This window comes from Denticeps clupeoides, chromosome 11 (assembly GCF_900700375.1).
Source record: "Denticeps clupeoides chromosome 11, fDenClu1.1, whole genome shotgun sequence".
NCBI classification, from domain to species: domain Eukaryota; kingdom Metazoa; phylum Chordata; class Actinopteri; order Clupeiformes; family Denticipitidae; genus Denticeps; species Denticeps clupeoides.
Genome location: NC_041717.1, coordinates 403,889 through 421,012, shown reverse-complemented (window position 1 = coordinate 421,012; position 17,124 = coordinate 403,889). Strand labels below are relative to the sequence as shown.

Below are 17,124 nucleotides of genomic sequence, written 5' to 3'. Positions count from 1 at the left end.
GAGAGGGGATTCTCACTTTCAGGATCAGACCAGTTTTCTGACAATGACACATATATAAAATAAAATATCCTAAAATTCCTTTCCCCAAAAAATATGTCGACATATATTAAAACCCGTTATTAAACTTATGAGCTCAAGTCTGAAGAGACGTTTACTTTATAACCTTGCACTACATATTACCCAATAGTGAAAATTTTTATGTGATCAGTGACAGCCGGTAACATGTGAACCACAAAGTCCCAGGTTCAAACCCTACTTAGTACCATTTTGTCTCCAGGGGGATTGTCCCTGTAATTACTGATTGTAAAATGCTGTAAATATAACAGCTGGTTGTCGTTTTCAGCAGAAACAGTTGTGGAACAATCTTAAATTTTTTTAAGCCTGGAGTGACCATGACATTCATGTCCATGTGTGGATGTAGACTTCAAACCAAATAAAAACTGCTTATGTATCTACTGCTTTAACATCAGTTACCCAGCATGCTTTGTTCGATCTGAAGTCATTTCAAGCATTTATACCAAGACCTCTAAGACAGGTGTTTGTGTGTGTGTGTGTGTGTGTGTGTGTGTGTGTGTGTGTGTGTGTGTGTGTGTGTGTTTGTGCATGTGCATGCGTGTGCATGAAAGTGTGACACTAACTTCATGCAGGAGTAGCTTTTTATTTTTTACTTGTTTGGTTCACCCTCCCAGTTCCTTCAATGTAGAAAATCATGTCCCAGAGTCCCACAATCCAAATCTCATCACTGCCATCTTTTCCTTGGCACTACACGATTATACAGCGTGGCTGTCTCATTTCAACATAAGATTATGTACATAATACAAATATAGCAAATCTAGATTTCACTTCCTGACATGTAGCATCGGTGAACTGATGAGGGCTGTGTTGCGGCAGACACTGCTCTACATTAAAAGGGAGTATGAAACAGGCAGCAGTAGAGCCTGATGGGGGACCAGTAGAAGAGATGGTGAAACGTATGGAGCATTCAGCCTGCAGTCTGTGAGGGCTCCGTAAACAACTTCAGCCCATTCCACACGGTCTTAAACTGCTCCGGAACAGGAAATTCCTTCTGCAAGAGAACAGCGAAACACACAGCCTTCAGCAGGACATGAAGGAAACCCAATCCATTACATACACTACTCACAATAAGTTAGGGATATTGTGAGAGACTTAGTGTATGTCATACATACAGTGTTTGTTTCACTTTTTTGGGGGGGATAGACATTTTGTGTTTTCCATGTAACAGTCTCAATGTGTACAAGTGTGCCTTATATTGGGGACAATACCAAGAGGTTTTCCAGACAAACCATTCGCAACCGACTCCACCCCTTTGGCTTGAATGCCAGACGACCGTTGCAGGTGACTCCACTGACACCAAGACACCACCGTGAACGTTTGCAGTGGGTACAAGACTATGTAACCTGGACAATGCAGCAGTGGTCTACTGTCCTGTTCACTGATGAGTGTCGGGTCACTTTGCACAGAGTTGCTGGAGAAAGCAAGGTGAGTGATATGCTGAGGTCAACATGGTCCCCAGATTTTCCTTTGGTGGAGGAGGTTTAACCGTCTGGGAAGGCATCACCAGTCAGCGCAAAGCAGATTTGGTTATTGTACATGGCTCAGTCACTGCACATTCTTACCTCAGAGACATCATAGAACCCATCATCATCCCCCAGTTCCACCAGCACACCCCCAATTTTCTGTTCAAGGATAATAATGCTCCACCGCATCCTAGCAGAATTGTCATAGCTCAACTTCAGGAAGTTGGAGTGGTATGACCATCAATGTCCCCTGACCTGAACACGTCTGGGACCAGTCGAGGTAGAGACTAAATTATCGTGCCCCACCACCTCGTGACCTGGCAGAACTGTTTGTAGCACTTGTGGAAGAGTGGAATGCATTGCCAAAGAACAACATCATGACGCTGGTGAGGAGCATGAAACATCGCTGTCAAGCTGTCATTGCGGTAAATGGTGGAAAAATCTGCTACTGACATTGTTAATTTTTTATATTTGGGGCTATCCCTGTTATTGTCAGAAATTTTGGGGTAATAAATATTAAACTAATGAAAATTGTGTTTCTTCTCATATATTATTAGTAATATCAAAGGGATTTTTTACTGATTTCATTCAAATTTAGAGCAAATAGGAAGAGCATGCATGTAAAGAACAATATCCGTAACTTATTGTGAGTAGTGTAGTTCCAGGTTCTGAAGGCTGCATACTCACATAGTCGTCTCCATGAGGTATGAGGACATTCATCTCCGAGCTCTTGGCACTCACAATCTCACAGTTCAGAGCCTCCTGACTCAGGTAGACATGGCAGCCTTCAGTTTTATTGATTGAGATGGTGGGCACTTTCCCCACCACCTGACAGTTCAACAAGAACGTTCCTTTAATAAATGTAAATTATGCACTTGTCCCTAATGGAGACGGCTGAGTGTCACCTGAAGCTGAATGTCTTTGGAGTTGATGACTTCCACGATCCCAACAACGTTATCAAACAGCAGACCCAGTTTCCTGCAGTTATCTGTGAGAGGGAAAGGACAGTCAGGATGATGCTGCATGGGTTGCAGAATCAGAATGTGAAACATCCAAAGACATGTCCTGGGTGAAAAATCCAACTGGATCAGCATTTCTGAAAGACACTGAAAGACACTCCTACTCACCCACGATGATGGAGTTGACTTTGCCTTTGACCTGCAGCGTGGAGCTGCTGCAATTGTACAGGTAGACCACCTGCTTCAACTCAGTCTCTTCTATAACCAGGTCATGTTTATGTTCATGGTGTTCCTGCCAGAAGGAGAATGTGTGACTCCGCCATTCATTCCTCCTCACCAGACTGCCGGAATTCACTTCCCACTCTAATCTTTCTGATTCCAACTGTTCCAATATCTGGTCTCTCATTTCTAATGATAATGTACCAGCGTGTACCATCATGCGCACGAAGACCTAACATATACATGAAATCTATATCCTGATCTGCAATGACAGGACTCACCACTCTCCACTTTTTCCCCTCCAGTACCAACACTGACTGCTGCTTCCTAGCAGGTGTGTGTGAGGAGGCAGGGAATCCATGTCTGGGTAAAGCAGTGGCGAGGGGTGCGCCACCTTGAGCACGCAGACCTGGATTCTTATGGGTCTTCTGATCATCAGAAACATGTTTAAGACCTGCAGGCACAGAGAAAGAGAGAGAGATCTGAGAATGAACTGTGAGAAGAGTGAAAATGTATCATCTGAATTCAGATGAATAATGATGTTGAGCTCTAATGAAGGGAAAATAACTTTTCTTTTTACATCTCTTGGATGTTGATGGATTCCAAAATCAGTCAGCATATGACAATTAATACAGGAGATTCAAGAAGGATTATGTAGGTAAATTTATAAAGTAAATTATTTACATTTAGTTCACTTGTAGATGAAGTATGGCGTTTGGTGGCAGCAGTGTAATAGTGTCTGTAAGTGTCCACCTTTAGTGATGTCCTCTCCCTGGTTGAGCTGGGCAAACAGCGCTGAGTGCTGAGATGATGCAGTGTCTCTCTTGGTTTCTTCATGATCAAGGAAGACAGGTGGAGGTCCAGGTGGTGGGGGAGGTGGAGGCGGGTGTTGACCTACCATAGGGGGGAGGGGAAGGACAGCAGGGGCAACAGGTCCCTGGAGTAAAATATAGAGATATGTAGTGAAGCAATTGTCACATGTGAAACAGCACAGCACCCAGTGAAATGTGTTGTCTGCATTTAACAATCACTCCTGGTGAGCACTGGTCAGTCATGAAAGGTGCCAGGGGAGCAGTTTGTGGGGATAGTACTTTGCTCAGTGGCACCTTCCGATTGCAGGTCTGTGCTAGGCCACCACTGCCTAATGGTGAAGAACATAAAATGTGATACAAACTCTGATTCAGTATTGGGTGGGTTGGAAAAAAGAGAAATGTGACAGTTCCCTCATACAGAGTCATAATTTCAGAACACACACAGAAATGCTCTGTGCCAGGCAGTCAGACAGGTCCTACAGTTCCACTAAACTAACAGCAGGGGGGGATAGAACATAACCGCTCACAAAGGGGAGGATCGGACCAAATGCCCTCAGAGACTCCTGATCTAAGGGACAAATCAGCAAATAAACAGGTGCTGTACACACACACACACACACACACACACACACACACACACACAGAGAGATGCCGCCATCCTTGGGCTGTGCTTCATGACATGCGCCTTCAAGAGACACTATAACATACAGGTTGTGTGTGTGTGTGTGTGTGTGTGTGATGTAGAGATGGTATGAGCAGGTGTGTTGAGTCAGGACATACTAGACTTGTTTTTTTGTTTTTTTTTTTGCCTTAAAAACTTGAGGAACGCCTGTCAAACATAAATAGTTCTACACACACACACACACACACACACACACACACACACACACACACACACAATGTCTGACACTTTACTGCGCAGACAACAGCTGCCAGTAATCTATCTATCTGACACACACACACACAGACCATGTGTGATTGTGAAACACATGGTGACACAACGAAATGTGTCCTCTGCTTTTAACCATCACCCTTAGTGATCAGTGGGCAGCCATAAAGGGCCCCCGGGAAGCAGTGTGACGGGATGGTACTTGATCAAGGGGACCTCAGTGGCACCTGACGCAACCTTCCAATTACAGGTCTGTTTCCTTACTCGCTACGCCACCACTACCCCATAAAGTCGATCATAAAAATCGATCATAATTTATTAGCATTTACCAAGCTGGTGTGTTCCTTGCTCTAGTATGACTGGTGATTTGTTTCCACAGTAGAGTTAGAACTCCATTGTATGTGTTCCCATTTTTGGGCCACTAGTTGCCTAGCGGGTAAGGAAACGGAAGGTTGGTGGTTCAAATCTTGATCAGCACACACTGATCAGCACACACTGCTCCCTGGGCATCTTTCATGGCTGCACACTGCTCACTAAGGGTGATGGTTTATACATTTTGTTGTATCAAAGTGTGCTGTGCTGCAGTGTTTCACAATGACAATCACTTCACTTTCACTGGGACCCATGCTTACTTTACTAAAAGGTCTTATTGGCAATTTGATAATCTTACATAAAGATCTAATCATGCTCAACCTCAGCATCTTACTTCACATTTATTTATAATTGGTTTTAATAAACTATGAAATTATGGCATTCATGGCTGCCCACTGCCCACTGAGGGTGATGGTTGATGTGCTGTGTTGCAGTGTATCACAATGAAAAGACAAATCCCTTTTCCTTATCCTTTGATTTTATCATTGAGACAGTCGCAGCTGCCATTTTTCATTCTTTGTCTGTGCTGTGTGACAAGTTTGTGCCGCTATGCCACCCCAGTTTGTGTGTGGTCATGTGATTGCATGGCTACATCTGATTGGTGAAACATCGTCATGTGATTATTGTTGCTATTGGAGTTTCTAATTCGCTCAAGTAAATGTAAAAAATATGCCGTTGTAAACCTATCATTAGAAGTATTTTTTTTCAAATAGTTAACCAGGTGGTGTCAGCAGCATTAAATAAAATTTGCATCATCAATTTGCATCAGTCTGCTACACACATATATATCACAGTAACACAATATAAACACATATAACACAAGACTCACAGTGTTGCTCCAGACAAGACCGGTGGTGTGGTGCTGCTTGATGAAGACTTGCAGCTCAGTCCAGATACTCAGGTAGGAGCGAACCCAGTCCACATGCCTCACATCACTACAGAGATAGGCATTCATTCAGAATTCTACACATTTGATGGTCTTCAGTTGTGTTGTCTGTGTTGGCAGGGCTGACCTGTCTTTGTAGTCCTTCAGAACCCTATTGGTGTAGAACATGGCTGCATTGTTCATCTCTTTCACATACGGCCCTGGCTTCTGACCCTGAAGAGCACATCCTGTCATTAGGGTATGAGAGGCAGGAGTTCGGTGTGATAGTCAATCAGGTCCCCGTTCTCACCACAGCAACCCATCCCAAGGCCGAGATGCTCTCGCTCACTGCTGACAGGTGGTTGAACAGCTTGCTGCCACGGTGTTTCTCTCGAAAATTCTGGATCTCCTGGATCTGATCTGAGATTGGTCTCAAAAGATCTTTCAACTCTGACTGAAAGAGTGAGAGGGGGAGAGAACATCTTTAAATGAAAAACATTTGTTCCATTTTTTTTGCAAGTCTGGCACATGATGTTTTAAGCTAAATATGGAATTAAATAAGGTTGTAACATTTCTGTGATGTGGGGTTTATGCATTATAAAATCACTGATTGCTGCTCCCTCATTACAACCCACATTCTGTTCCATCCAGAGAAATTCCCGCCCACTCCAGTCCAGCATTCCTCTGCTGATGGTGAGATGCCCTGGCCTTGTAAGGCCACAATTTGCTCCTGCACATATCCAGCTCACACACACGTGTTCCACTGTAGGACTGAGCTTGTACATGAAAATGGGACCGAAGATGACCTGATCACGAAAGCAGCAACTCTACAGGCCATGACATAAGCTTCAGATCTTGGTGTAATAGAGCAGTAGAATATGTCTGATTAATCTTCCAACATGTATTTAATTTACATTTCTACCAATCCAACAAGCATTTCTTTCAGAATGTTGACTTGTTTCTCCAGACCTTGAATTAACCTCAATCATTCCTTTATTAATGAATTGACAAACTGATCTGATCTATTTTGTGAGCATCAATTATTCAATTTGTCAGAATGGAGTGATTGTTGGTTTTTGGAATTTCCACAGCTTTCTACAATCTGCATCACCTGACAATTTCTTGATTTCTCACTGATAATCAAAGCGCAAGATACACAGACTCAGATATTGAAGATGAGCATGAAAAGTCAACCAGGACAAAAATCTCATGCAAAGACAGCCTGGCTGTTAATATTTGCAATGATTGTTTAAATATACTGTGTATTTATTGTGGTGATTGTGTTATAATCTGGAAGGCTGCAGTAAATACAATAGTGAAAATTTTTTATTTTGTACATTTTTTTGTTTAAAAATATTAAAACACTTTGTCGATGTCATATTTAGTGACGTTTTTACCGTGTAGAACATTGAATCTACCTATATCTCGACAATTGTGCCTCAATGGCATAAACCAATTGTTGTGTATACATTTGATTATTTTTTAGGGATGATGCCATAATGTGAGAAATTAATTTCACACACAATGGTTGAATTGCTCCTGTAGTATTGGGTCATGTGCTGATCTGTAACCAGCCGGCTACGCCCTCACCCACAAAAGATCCACAGACCTGAGAACAGTGTAAATTGCTGACCTTGCTCATGAACATTTGAACCTTCCAGTGACCCATGAGTCAGAAGCTAATCACTTCCGTTTGGACTCCTACCCTCAGTCAGCAACTCAGGACAGAGAGTGACATCACTCCCTCACACACACACACACACACACACACACACACACACACAGCTGTGTGAAAGCACTGGGAATGTGGTGTATTCTCTATGAAAGCTTTTATTAATCCCACTGTGTCTACAGCACAGGGCTGCTGGCCGCAACTCACAATATAGGGGGTGTCAGATTTAAAATACAGCAATCCAACATATGGTCCTTCCAGAATTTGCACTTTTTACTGTGGACATTGGAACAAAACACAAATTAATGAGGTACAGCAGCCAGAGGTGACAGTGGCAAGGAATAGGAACTGACATTAAGATTGCTACAGCTTTGAAATCCATGAATCAGTTATAGCTTGGTAAAATTTACATAAGTTCTAATAAATGATTTATAAAACCCTTTTTGAATTGTGTACAGTATAACAGTTTAGGCATTAGTCCACGTCATTGTGGAATGGAATGCTCATCAAAGGTCTGTTGCGTGCTGGCTTCTGGGTTGTGTAACATTTCCTAGGTTTAGATTTCAAGCCCATTGTGGCTCTGTTCTTAAAGGCAACACACTTTATGTGGACCAATCACATTTTTATTTTATGAAGTACATTCGTCATTCGCACTGAGACACAACAGTCCCACCAACTCCTGTGCGTGGTTACCTGTGCAGGTTCCTGGTGAGTGCTCGCCATCTTGAGGAAGACCTTCAGCACCTGCAGCGCACTCTTCACCATCTCGGCCTGCCAAGAAAAAGCAGAATCAATCAGACATGACGGTGAGTGAAAATTCGTCCACTTAAAAACTAAACATGACTTGACTAATAATTTTACTGCCTGTTTGTATTAGAGAAAGATTTATTAAAATAATACTGCCCATTTTCTCTGTAGTGTGTGTTGGTAGTGTTGTGTGATGGTAGTCTTTCTACACTATATTTGCAGCAAACTAAGCTTCACACCACACCTACTAACACTGCAAGCACCGCCTCCTGACATCTGCCTTCTAATTTATACCCCAGTTCCTATTAAATATGAAAACCTGACTGAACAGGGATGTACAGATGAAATATAGCAGTTCACAAAACACACTCACATGTTGGGCCACATGGTCTCCAATAATGTGACTGTGCTTCAGGTATTCACACACTGGCCCACTGAGCAGAGCATCGAATGCAGCCAAACACTCAGACCCGCCTGCAGAGAGAGGAGAGGAGAGTACATCCGTCCTTCACACATCCACCTCACTCCACATATCTTCCAGTTCGAGGTGGCCATACCCCCGTCAGTGCCATTAACAATGTCTCCACTGGCCACGCCCCGCTCCTGCATCCTGGCCGACACCTGCTCCAGACGCAGCACAGCCTGCTCCAGTCTCTCCAACAACGTCTCCATGCTGACAGGTCCTCACAAATAAGAGTAACGGGGTGTCAGTCTGACAAATGTAGAACAGTGGAGCAGATGAAGAGATGCCATACACACACAAGTAGTACTAGTAATACTAGTCAGCATGATCTCTCACAGCAAAGATAACAACCTTCCATACACACACAAGTAGTACTAGTAATACCAGTCAGCATGATCTCTCACAGTGGCGATAACCTGCCATACACACACAAGTAGTACTAGTAATACTAGTCAGCATGATCGCTCACAGTAGCGATAACAACCTGGCATACACACACAAGTAGTATTAGTAATACTAGTCAGCATGATCTCTCACATGGCATCTCAGAAAGGAAAAATGCTAAATAATTCAGTTCAGACAGACTTCATTATTCATCTGAGACCCAGATGGGTGTCACATGTGTCTTCCAACAAGTTACCATAGCAGCAGAGAAACATGAGCTCATTCATTCGAATGATTGTATCGTTACATGATTAAATTATACTAATTAAAGTATACTAATTATGTCCCTGGTGGTCTAATGGTTAGGATTCAGTACTTTAACCACCGTGCTTCAATTCAGGCTGTTCAATGTACAATGAATAGCTTGAAATGACACAAAAGTAACTGTCAAAGGTTAAAAACAAACAAAATTACTAACAAAAAACAAGACAAGGGTTAACATCTCAAGCAAGACTCAGTTTCAACTGTAGAAGCCAAGAGAAGACCAGTCATGATGTCAGGAGAAAAAAAAGAATATTGCTTGGGCCATGAAACTCAATGAAAAAGTTGTTATGGAGAGATATAAAATATTTTCAGGTCATCATCAGTAGCAAAAGGATGTTTCCTCAGTGATTAAGGAAGCCAGACAGAAGAAGCATGGACGTCTGGGGCAGTCTTGCTGGATCCAGCGTTATTGACTAGACAGTCAGTAGAACCCTGAACCAAAATGACTGATATGTGCCTACTTGGCCAGAGCTTTGTCCCACAGCAAAAGAAACATGTTGTTAAGCTTGAGAACATCTAGCACAGTCTCCAGCTGGTTTGGGATGAACTGGGAAAAGCAACAGACCAGTTGGCAGGAATATTTGCTGTCCATTGTAAAAAAGAATGTCACTAGAGTTTAGAATACATTTTGGTTCCCATTATAAATGGTTTTGACTATTTAATTTTTATTCACTTTCTTTCAGAGTACAATGAAACCCTGACTATACATTTACAGTCGGAATTGGACGGACAGAGGCCTGCTGAGATCCAGACCCCACACCGTTATCTGATATGGTGACCATATAGGGCCACACGCGCACAAGCGCTGGCACAGGACGCAGAGAAATCCGGATTGTTAACTGGGATCAGGAAACTGCACGCATTCCCGCTGCGGAAATGAATATCTAGAAGAAGAGCGAGTAGGGTTTTTAAATGGGATTTACCTGTGGACCGAGTCGTGCTGCTCCGCGGACGTGCTGTCGGGCGGCTGCTGCTCCGCGCGCCAGTCTGAGATGCGCGTGCGCGAACTTCCACCACTTCCAAATAAAGCAAGACTGACACTCACCAGACACATTCCCAGACCTTCATCCTACATCCTGTATGTCATGACCAGATAAGTGTCCAGACATTTTAGGGACCCTGTACTGCCCCCCACCCCCCTGGGTGTACAGCGATCAGTTATAAAATGACCTGTGACAGAGTGCCCTGAAAATATGTCATAGCATCTGCAGACCTTGTGGGATGTTCTTGATCTGCTGTGATCCAAAAAAGCTAGTGATTGATGTGCACACACAGACCTGTCAGGGTGCACATGATGATTTGTGGGCCATGGATCAATAGAACAAGGTGTCCTGGTCTAAAAAAGGTGTTTCATTTAAATCACGTGGGCATTCATGTGGATGTGACTTTGACTCGAACTGTCTACCTAACCATCACTGCTGAGCAGGTCCTCCCTTGATGGAAACAGTATTCCCTGACAGCAGGGCCATTTTTCATCAGGAATACCATGCCCTGTCCTCCAAATTCTCCAGATCTCATCTGATGCACGGAGGCGCTACCTCACAACTTACAAGACATAAAGGACCTGCTACTGATGGCTTGGTACCTTCAGGGGTCTAATGGAGCTCATGTCCTGACAGGCCAGAGCTGTTTTTGTAGTAAAAAGTGACCAATTCAACATTATATGGCTGGTCATTATGTTATGGCTCATATATATCTGCTGTGTCATGATGTGTGTGTCACATTACAGCCAACAAAAACAGATGTGGTTAGAGTATTGGTAGTGTTCAGTCACTACCATCTCAAATGAAATATTCACACTCTAATCAAGAAGAAGCTGACATCTTTATCATTACCTGTGTGTGTGTGTGTGTGTGTGTAGCTGTGTTTGCCATTTCTACATGGCATATTCTCCTTCACTTATTTCCCTTTCGACAGGAAGATAAGTGAAGAGCTGAAATTGCACCAAAAAACAAGCACAGACCCATGCAACATGTCCAAAACTGTTTATTCTTCATATTGAGTTCATACTGCCAACATATATAATACGAGTAGCGACAGGTTTGCTGTTGCATTTAAATAGTAAATATGCCTCCAGGAACAGTGAAAAGCTCTCTGAAAAAGTCTTTCTCTTTGATTTATTATCATATTTTCCCTTGTACTAAACATTTCAAGTATAAAATTCCCAACATGTGTAAAATAAGCCATCTGAGTGACAAGCAGAAGAAACAAACTTTCCCACCTGGACATGAATTCTACATTCTAACGCAGAACACAGTGTTCCCACCATGTCTCCATCTCCCAGCATTAAAAGTTTCATACAGACGCAAACAATACAGCCAACAAACAGAACAGGATCTTAAATAGCATCTACGTTTTTGGTTGTAAAAATACTACTACTACTACTAATAATAATAATAATAAATGTACTATGAATAACTTATTAGCCATGAGATGACACATTTACATGACACTGTACCACAACAAGGCCACATATTTCTCATAATAAATAGATTAGAGAGGAAATCTCTCCTCTGTTAAATGAAACTACACAGTTAAGACATCCTTGACATGGCAACAGTCATGATGTTAGTGATCTGATCTTTTCTCAGTGTTGCGTCTCTCGGTTTTAAGGCCACCTTCCAAGGAAATTGTGTTGCTGGTGATCAATGTCACTCCCTGTGAACATGAACATTGACTGTCAGTGGCCCCGCCCCTCACACAAACCCAGGGGTGGGGCTTTAGGAGATCAGGAAGTGCTGATGCCATGGGATTAAAAAGTGACAGCAAATGACAATAGATGAGCACAAGCACAGAATCCTTTCCAGAAAGGCCAGCCTGTCCTGCAGCTGGTCCACAGACAGGTATGATGGCTCAGTCCACTGATTCTTCTCGCTCATTGTGATTTTTAGTCAAACTCCACTTTCCTGAACTTTTCCTGTTTGTGGAGGGGATTTGGTGTGTGTGTGTGTGTGTGTGTGTGTGTGTTTGTGTCAGGAGGTCTAGACAAGAGGTCAGAGGATGTCATGTCACGTCACATCACGTCAGCATGCCTGAACACACTCTCCCCTCACTCCTCCCCACAAGTCCTCCTCCTGTTCCCTGATAGCAGAGTTTACATAAACACTGGAAGAAGAAGCTCCGGATCCCTGATTAATAATAATAATAATCATAAAAAAAAAATCAATGTTCTCAAGACCACAAAAAAATATTAATAAATAGGAGTTAATAATGAGAGCTAGTGGCTACAACAGCTACAGCAATTAGTTTTTCGCTCCTTAATAAATAAAATCTAGTTGAATAAAGATGAAGCTACATGTCCTTCCTTATTCTGCCCTGTGTCTTTTGGTGTTTTTGTGAAATGATATCAACACTTCATCCTCCCTAGTTACTGCATGCGGTCAGCCTGCAGCTGCTGGGGCTGGTACTGACCAAAGGCAGCGGCGGCGGCAGCAGCGGCAGTGGCCGGAGTGCTGCTGGCTAGCGGCTGCTGGACGGCATATCCGAATCCCGCGGCAACGTATCCAGCTGCAGCGGGCGAAGCCGCGTAGGGATACTGCTCATACGCAGCGGCTGTGGCGGCAGCGGCGGCACTGTACTGGGCATAGGCAGCACTGGTGTAGTCCAGGTAGGAAGAGGCGGAGCCCGTCCCTGTGCCAGGCTGCACGTGGGGGATCACCACACTGGGCTGCATGAAGGCCTGCGGGTATACATAATGAGCAGGGATCCTGCAGACACACACACACACACACACACACCTGTTATTGAGGAGCATCAATCAAGTTATCCTGCTGAAGAACACACACACACACACACACACACACACACACACACACAAAAGGTCATATTTTAAGGTTGCTAGAACAGACAGTACCGAGAGAGGGAGGTGGGATATGGACCACATCAACACCCAAAGCACTAAAATCACTTGACTTAAAGAAGTTTGGTGTTGCCCTGCCCCTACAGACAGGAAGAAGGAGGAGTTTAGGGGTGGGACAACAGTTTTCAAAAAGGCCTGTTTCGCCTCTGAGATTAAAGCCAGGCATTTCACACACATTTTCACTCTGTCCCTCACTCTTCTCCTGCTTTCCATACACCTCCGGTGGGTGGAGCCTGTTGATGTCACATTGCATGGATATGAATATCAGAATCACATTGCAAAAAAATTCTACCAGTTTTACAAGAAGTATCTGTAATCCCTACCGTAACACACACACACACACACACACACACACACACACACACACATACACACAATTAAATTTCTGCCAGTGGCACAATGCATTAAACTCTTGAGGTGCAAATAGAAGTGGAACTGCGCACACACACACACACTCATCCACCACATGAGAGCTGAACGATTCATTCAGTTCAAAATTTCAAACTGCAATTAGCTATGGAGGTTCAAACTACAAATAGGAACAAGAGGAAAAAAAGAGGGCAAAGTATATACTGAAAATATACTGCATTTAAACTCAAACAGGCATCAGCTAATCAAAGGTTTAAGATGGCTTAATGCAGGACATCAGGAAAGATGGCTTAATGCAGGACATCTACGATCTGGAATTTAGGTCCATTTTGCCCCTTACCATCTATCCCCAGACATTCTGAATGGGATTTAGATCAGACGGATACACAGTAGGGTCCAAAAGAGCAACATCCTTCATCAGGAGGCGACCCAGACAGTGCATCCATCTCTACATCTACACAACCTTTAGCTCCAAATGATGGAGTCTCCTCCAAAACATCAAGACAGGAATGTTGGAAACCATCAGGACCATCCAAGTTTCATGATGGAGGAGAATGAATCCTCCTTTTCCCACCATTGAACGCCCCATGTTTGGTGTCTTTTTTGAGTAAGAGGAACCAGTCGGTTGTCTGAGTAGTTAAAAAATTTTGGTGTCTACCACTAGACTTTTTTTGTCAAAGTTTTCTTTGTTTTGATCAGCTGGCGAACAGCCCGTTTTCAATAAACTGCCTACACCATTTATTGTTTCATGGTTTTGCACAAACTGGATACAATCCACCAGCGTGCAGTGTGAATAGGGTGTAGTAGGCTAGTGGGTAACACACTCGCCTATGAACCAAAAGACCCAGGTTCAAATCCCACTTACTACCATTGTGTCTCTGAGCAAAACACTTAACCCTGAGTTGCTCCAGGGGAGGACTGTCCCTGTAAATTCTGATTGTAAGTTGCTCTAGACAAGGGCGTCTGATAAATGCTGTAAATGTAAATGTAATGTAAATGAATACTCATCATTTGGTAGTGTATAGTGTCTGTAGAAGGTGTCCTGTTCATGCTTTAAAAGTTAATGCCCTTCAATCAGAATTGGACCATGGCGATGTCCAACAATAGCTTACGGTGAAGCAGAACATTCATGGTATGAAAAGATAAAAGATGCCCTCTGCAGAACCTAAATCAGGAGTTGAAATGACAATCAGTGACCATTAACCCCTTAGGAGCAGAATCCACTTCTGTCCGTGAGACTGTATGTTGCAGGTCTAGTAGGCACTACACACTTGCCAAATCGTTCAGGCCTGTACCAGTCAAACTCTAAATGAACCATGTTAAGATCCTTCACACTCACTTTTGTTAAATATATAAAGGTGTTTATAAAGGGTCTCAGTATTTATGGAATATTCATCTGGAAAATTCCATTTTGGAGGATGGTGAGGGATTTGGATTGTGGGATTGGTCCACTGTGTGCTTGACTGACAGTGCAGGCTGGAGTGTAGCTATTTTCTCTCTCTCTCACACACACACACACACACACACACACACACACAGATCACCAGCAATCACCTTCCCCTTCAAGCTGGAATTCCCTCTAGGTCTAAAATCTCTCTGTCCCACCACTCCTCTCCTCTCCTCCCTCTCCTGCTGCTGCTGCTAAGCCAAACCCGACCGCAGGCCATGTTAACTCCTCTGAAGGCGGCACAACAGCCGGCAGGCCTTCACCCTGTTAGAAAAACAGAGCCTCGGATTTTTAAAGATAAGAAAAGGTCCTCTACCCCACAAAGCAACCGAGACAGGGACAGAGCGAGAGAGCGAGGGAGACAGAGAACGTGCTTCATGCAACTGCAGTGTCAGCAGGGCGGTCTTTGTGTCTGACAATGGCCCAACTTGTTTTCCTTACCGTGGGCCAAACATGTGACCCATAGCTTGTTCAGGAGCTGTGGCATCCAGACATTTGTTTGTGTCACAGTAGTGGGGGGGAGGAAGAGAGAGAGGAGCATGGATGGGTGCAGGGCGGCTGACAGACAGTGAAAGAGGGAAAAGCAGGTGGATGGGAGGAGGTTGTCATGAGGAGCACCACACACACACAAACAGAGACTCCACTAACTTCAATATAACTTCAGAACACACACTGTCTGGTTAAAAAATAAAACACACACTTTGCTGTCGCTCAGCAAAGTTCACACTCCAGAGAAAGCAAAACCGCATTTCTACCCCCCAGTATTAACACCACTTCATACAGGCACACGTGGCTCTAAGAGCCGTTTCACCCCAAAAAAAATGCACATACATGCAGTAATCACCATGGTAACTGACACGTTAACCCACATTCTGCCTGTCGGACCAGAGGGAGATAAACAATATTCGGTCAGACGGTGGCGTCTAATATTTCAAACACACACACAGCACTTTACTATAACATTTGGGAATAAAATAAAAGCAGTGATACACAGCTCTCCCATGAAGGAATGTGATTGGCTGAATTCTAATACTCTCCTGCACTAATGTCTGCACACCCATTCTACAGACCTACTTACCCATAAGGCCTTTGGATGAATGCTGGGTGTATCTGGGGAACGCCGAAGCTGAAGCCTGTCCAGAATTGTAAGAAAAACCTAGTTATGCATGAGCAGGTTTTACACAAATCCATCAAAAGTGAGGTCAGAGAGTGCGGCTCCACCCACACTCACCTGGCTGCATCACCCTCGGCTTGGCGCCCAGGTAGGCCAGGTTAACGTTGGCCTTCCTTCCATCGATGATGGGGTTGGGGTCTTTACAAGCTCGGTCCGCAGCGGTGCGGTCTGCCATTGTAACCTAGACAAGCACATAAGAGGCACGAATGACAGGAGCTCTGGGTCAGAAATGATTCATTCTTACATTATTTATTTATTTAGAAGTGGTTTCTGTCAGTGGAACAGTGGATCTTTGTGACATTCAACTGTCAACAGCACCATCAACATGTGTGTATGTGACTTTACTCACAAATCCGTAACCTCTGGACTTGCCGGTCTGCCGGTCCGTTATGACCACAGCCTCCTCGATCTCCCCGAACACCTCGAAGTACTTCCTCAGGCTCGAGTCCGTGGTGTGGTACGGAAGTCCTCCAACAAATATCTTGGTGTAGGTCGTGTCTTTCTGCGTGGTATGCATCCTCTCCGCGGTCCGCCTCGAGGTAGATGAGTTCCGTCACTGGAGTGGAACTTCAAGGATCATCAGGTGCTGGGCACTCTGCTCGACTGCCTGGACTCCCGCAGGCCACCGGTGACCCATTGCTAAATGCGGCCTGCAGGCTCCGCCCACCCGCTCTGACGAGCCGCGTTGGACACGCCCGCCTGAGGCACGAGCACGCGCACGGCAGGAACAGCTGGATAACGGGCAGAGAATGAGCTTTAGACTTCTAAACTCCACATCTGTGAGCCACTTTGCATCTCTTGGCGTTTCTGAGATGCTCACCTGATCACAGCGACAGGTGGCGGTCAGCGGTTCCCGCGGAACCGCAGTGCGCATGCGCGCTCCGCATCTTTTCTGCCGGAGAGAAGTGAGGGAATGTGATAGGAACGCGCTGAATTATTCATTCTACTCAGTAACGTCTGTAACCAGAGCCATGAAAACTTTCCTCCTTCTCTTCTGGTGCTGTTCTTTTCTGTTTGAAAGTAGTCGTGCT

The 17,124-nt window shown here is 44.1% G+C and overlaps 2 protein-coding genes across 6 annotated transcripts; both read right to left on the bottom strand.

Moving 5' to 3' along the window:
- Nucleotides 1-638: 638 nt before the first annotated feature.
- Nucleotides 639-10,255, bottom strand: cap2 (cyclase associated actin cytoskeleton regulatory protein 2). 5 transcript variants are annotated; one of them, XM_028995937.1, is made up of 14 exons: nt 10,168-10,204; nt 9,706-9,791; nt 8,631-8,746; nt 8,447-8,547; nt 8,020-8,097; nt 5,965-6,108; nt 5,803-5,888; nt 5,619-5,724; nt 3,470-3,653; nt 2,998-3,170; nt 2,666-2,789; nt 2,444-2,526; nt 2,226-2,366; nt 639-1,066 (listed from the first exon to the last, which is right to left on the bottom strand). In XM_028995937.1, exons 2-14 carry the CDS (start codon nt 9,738-9,740, stop codon nt 983-985), a joined length of 1,455 nt encoding a protein of 484 aa, XP_028851770.1. In that variant the 5' UTR covers nt 9,741-9,791; nt 10,168-10,204; the 3' UTR covers nt 639-982. The 5 variants fall into 5 exon arrangements, with proteins under 5 accessions (XP_028851770.1, XP_028851769.1, XP_028851768.1 ...); XM_028995936.1 differs by having other exon boundaries at nt 8,631-8,756; nt 10,168-10,202; XM_028995935.1 differs by lacking the exon at nt 9,706-9,791 and having other exon boundaries at nt 10,168-10,255.
- Nucleotides 10,256-11,212: 957 nt separating this feature from the next.
- Nucleotides 11,213-16,719, bottom strand: rbm24a (RNA binding motif protein 24a). Its single transcript, XM_028995966.1, has 4 exons — nt 16,443-16,719; nt 16,151-16,274; nt 15,998-16,052; nt 11,213-12,951 (listed from the first exon to the last, which is right to left on the bottom strand). The coding sequence occupies exons 1-4, from the start codon at nt 16,608-16,610 to the stop codon at nt 12,612-12,614; spliced, it is 687 nt and encodes a 228-aa protein (XP_028851799.1). The 5' UTR covers nt 16,611-16,719; the 3' UTR covers nt 11,213-12,611.
- Nucleotides 16,720-17,124: the final 405 nt, after the last annotated feature.

What these genes read in the sequence shown, in the direction of transcription:
- cap2 (XM_028995936.1), bottom strand. Translation starts at nt 9,760, where the DNA reads ATGTTCTCAAGCTTAACAACATGTTTCTTTTGCTGTGGGACAAAGCTC. An exon ending in CTCACCAGGAACCTGCACAG is followed by an intron (nt 6,109 to 8,019) that starts GTAACCACGCAC and finishes TCACTCTTTCAG; the next exon opens with TCAGAGTTGAAAGATCTTTT. An exon ending in AGTCAACTCCATCATCGTGG is followed by an intron (nt 2,527 to 2,665) that starts GTGAGTAGGAGT and finishes TCCCTCTCACAG; the next exon opens with ATAACTGCAGGAAACTGGGT.
- rbm24a (XM_028995966.1), bottom strand. Translation starts at nt 16,610, where the DNA reads ATGCATACCACGCAGAAAGACACGACCTACACCAAGATATTTGTTGGA. An exon ending in GCCGAGGGTGATGCAGCCAG is followed by an intron (nt 16,053 to 16,150) that starts GTGAGTGTGGGT and finishes AATTCTGGACAG; the next exon opens with GCTTCAGCTTCGGCGTTCCC. An exon ending in TTCATCCAAAGGCCTTATGG is followed by an intron (nt 12,952 to 15,997) that starts GTAAGTAGGTCT and finishes GTGTGTCTGCAG; the next exon opens with GATCCCTGCTCATTATGTAT.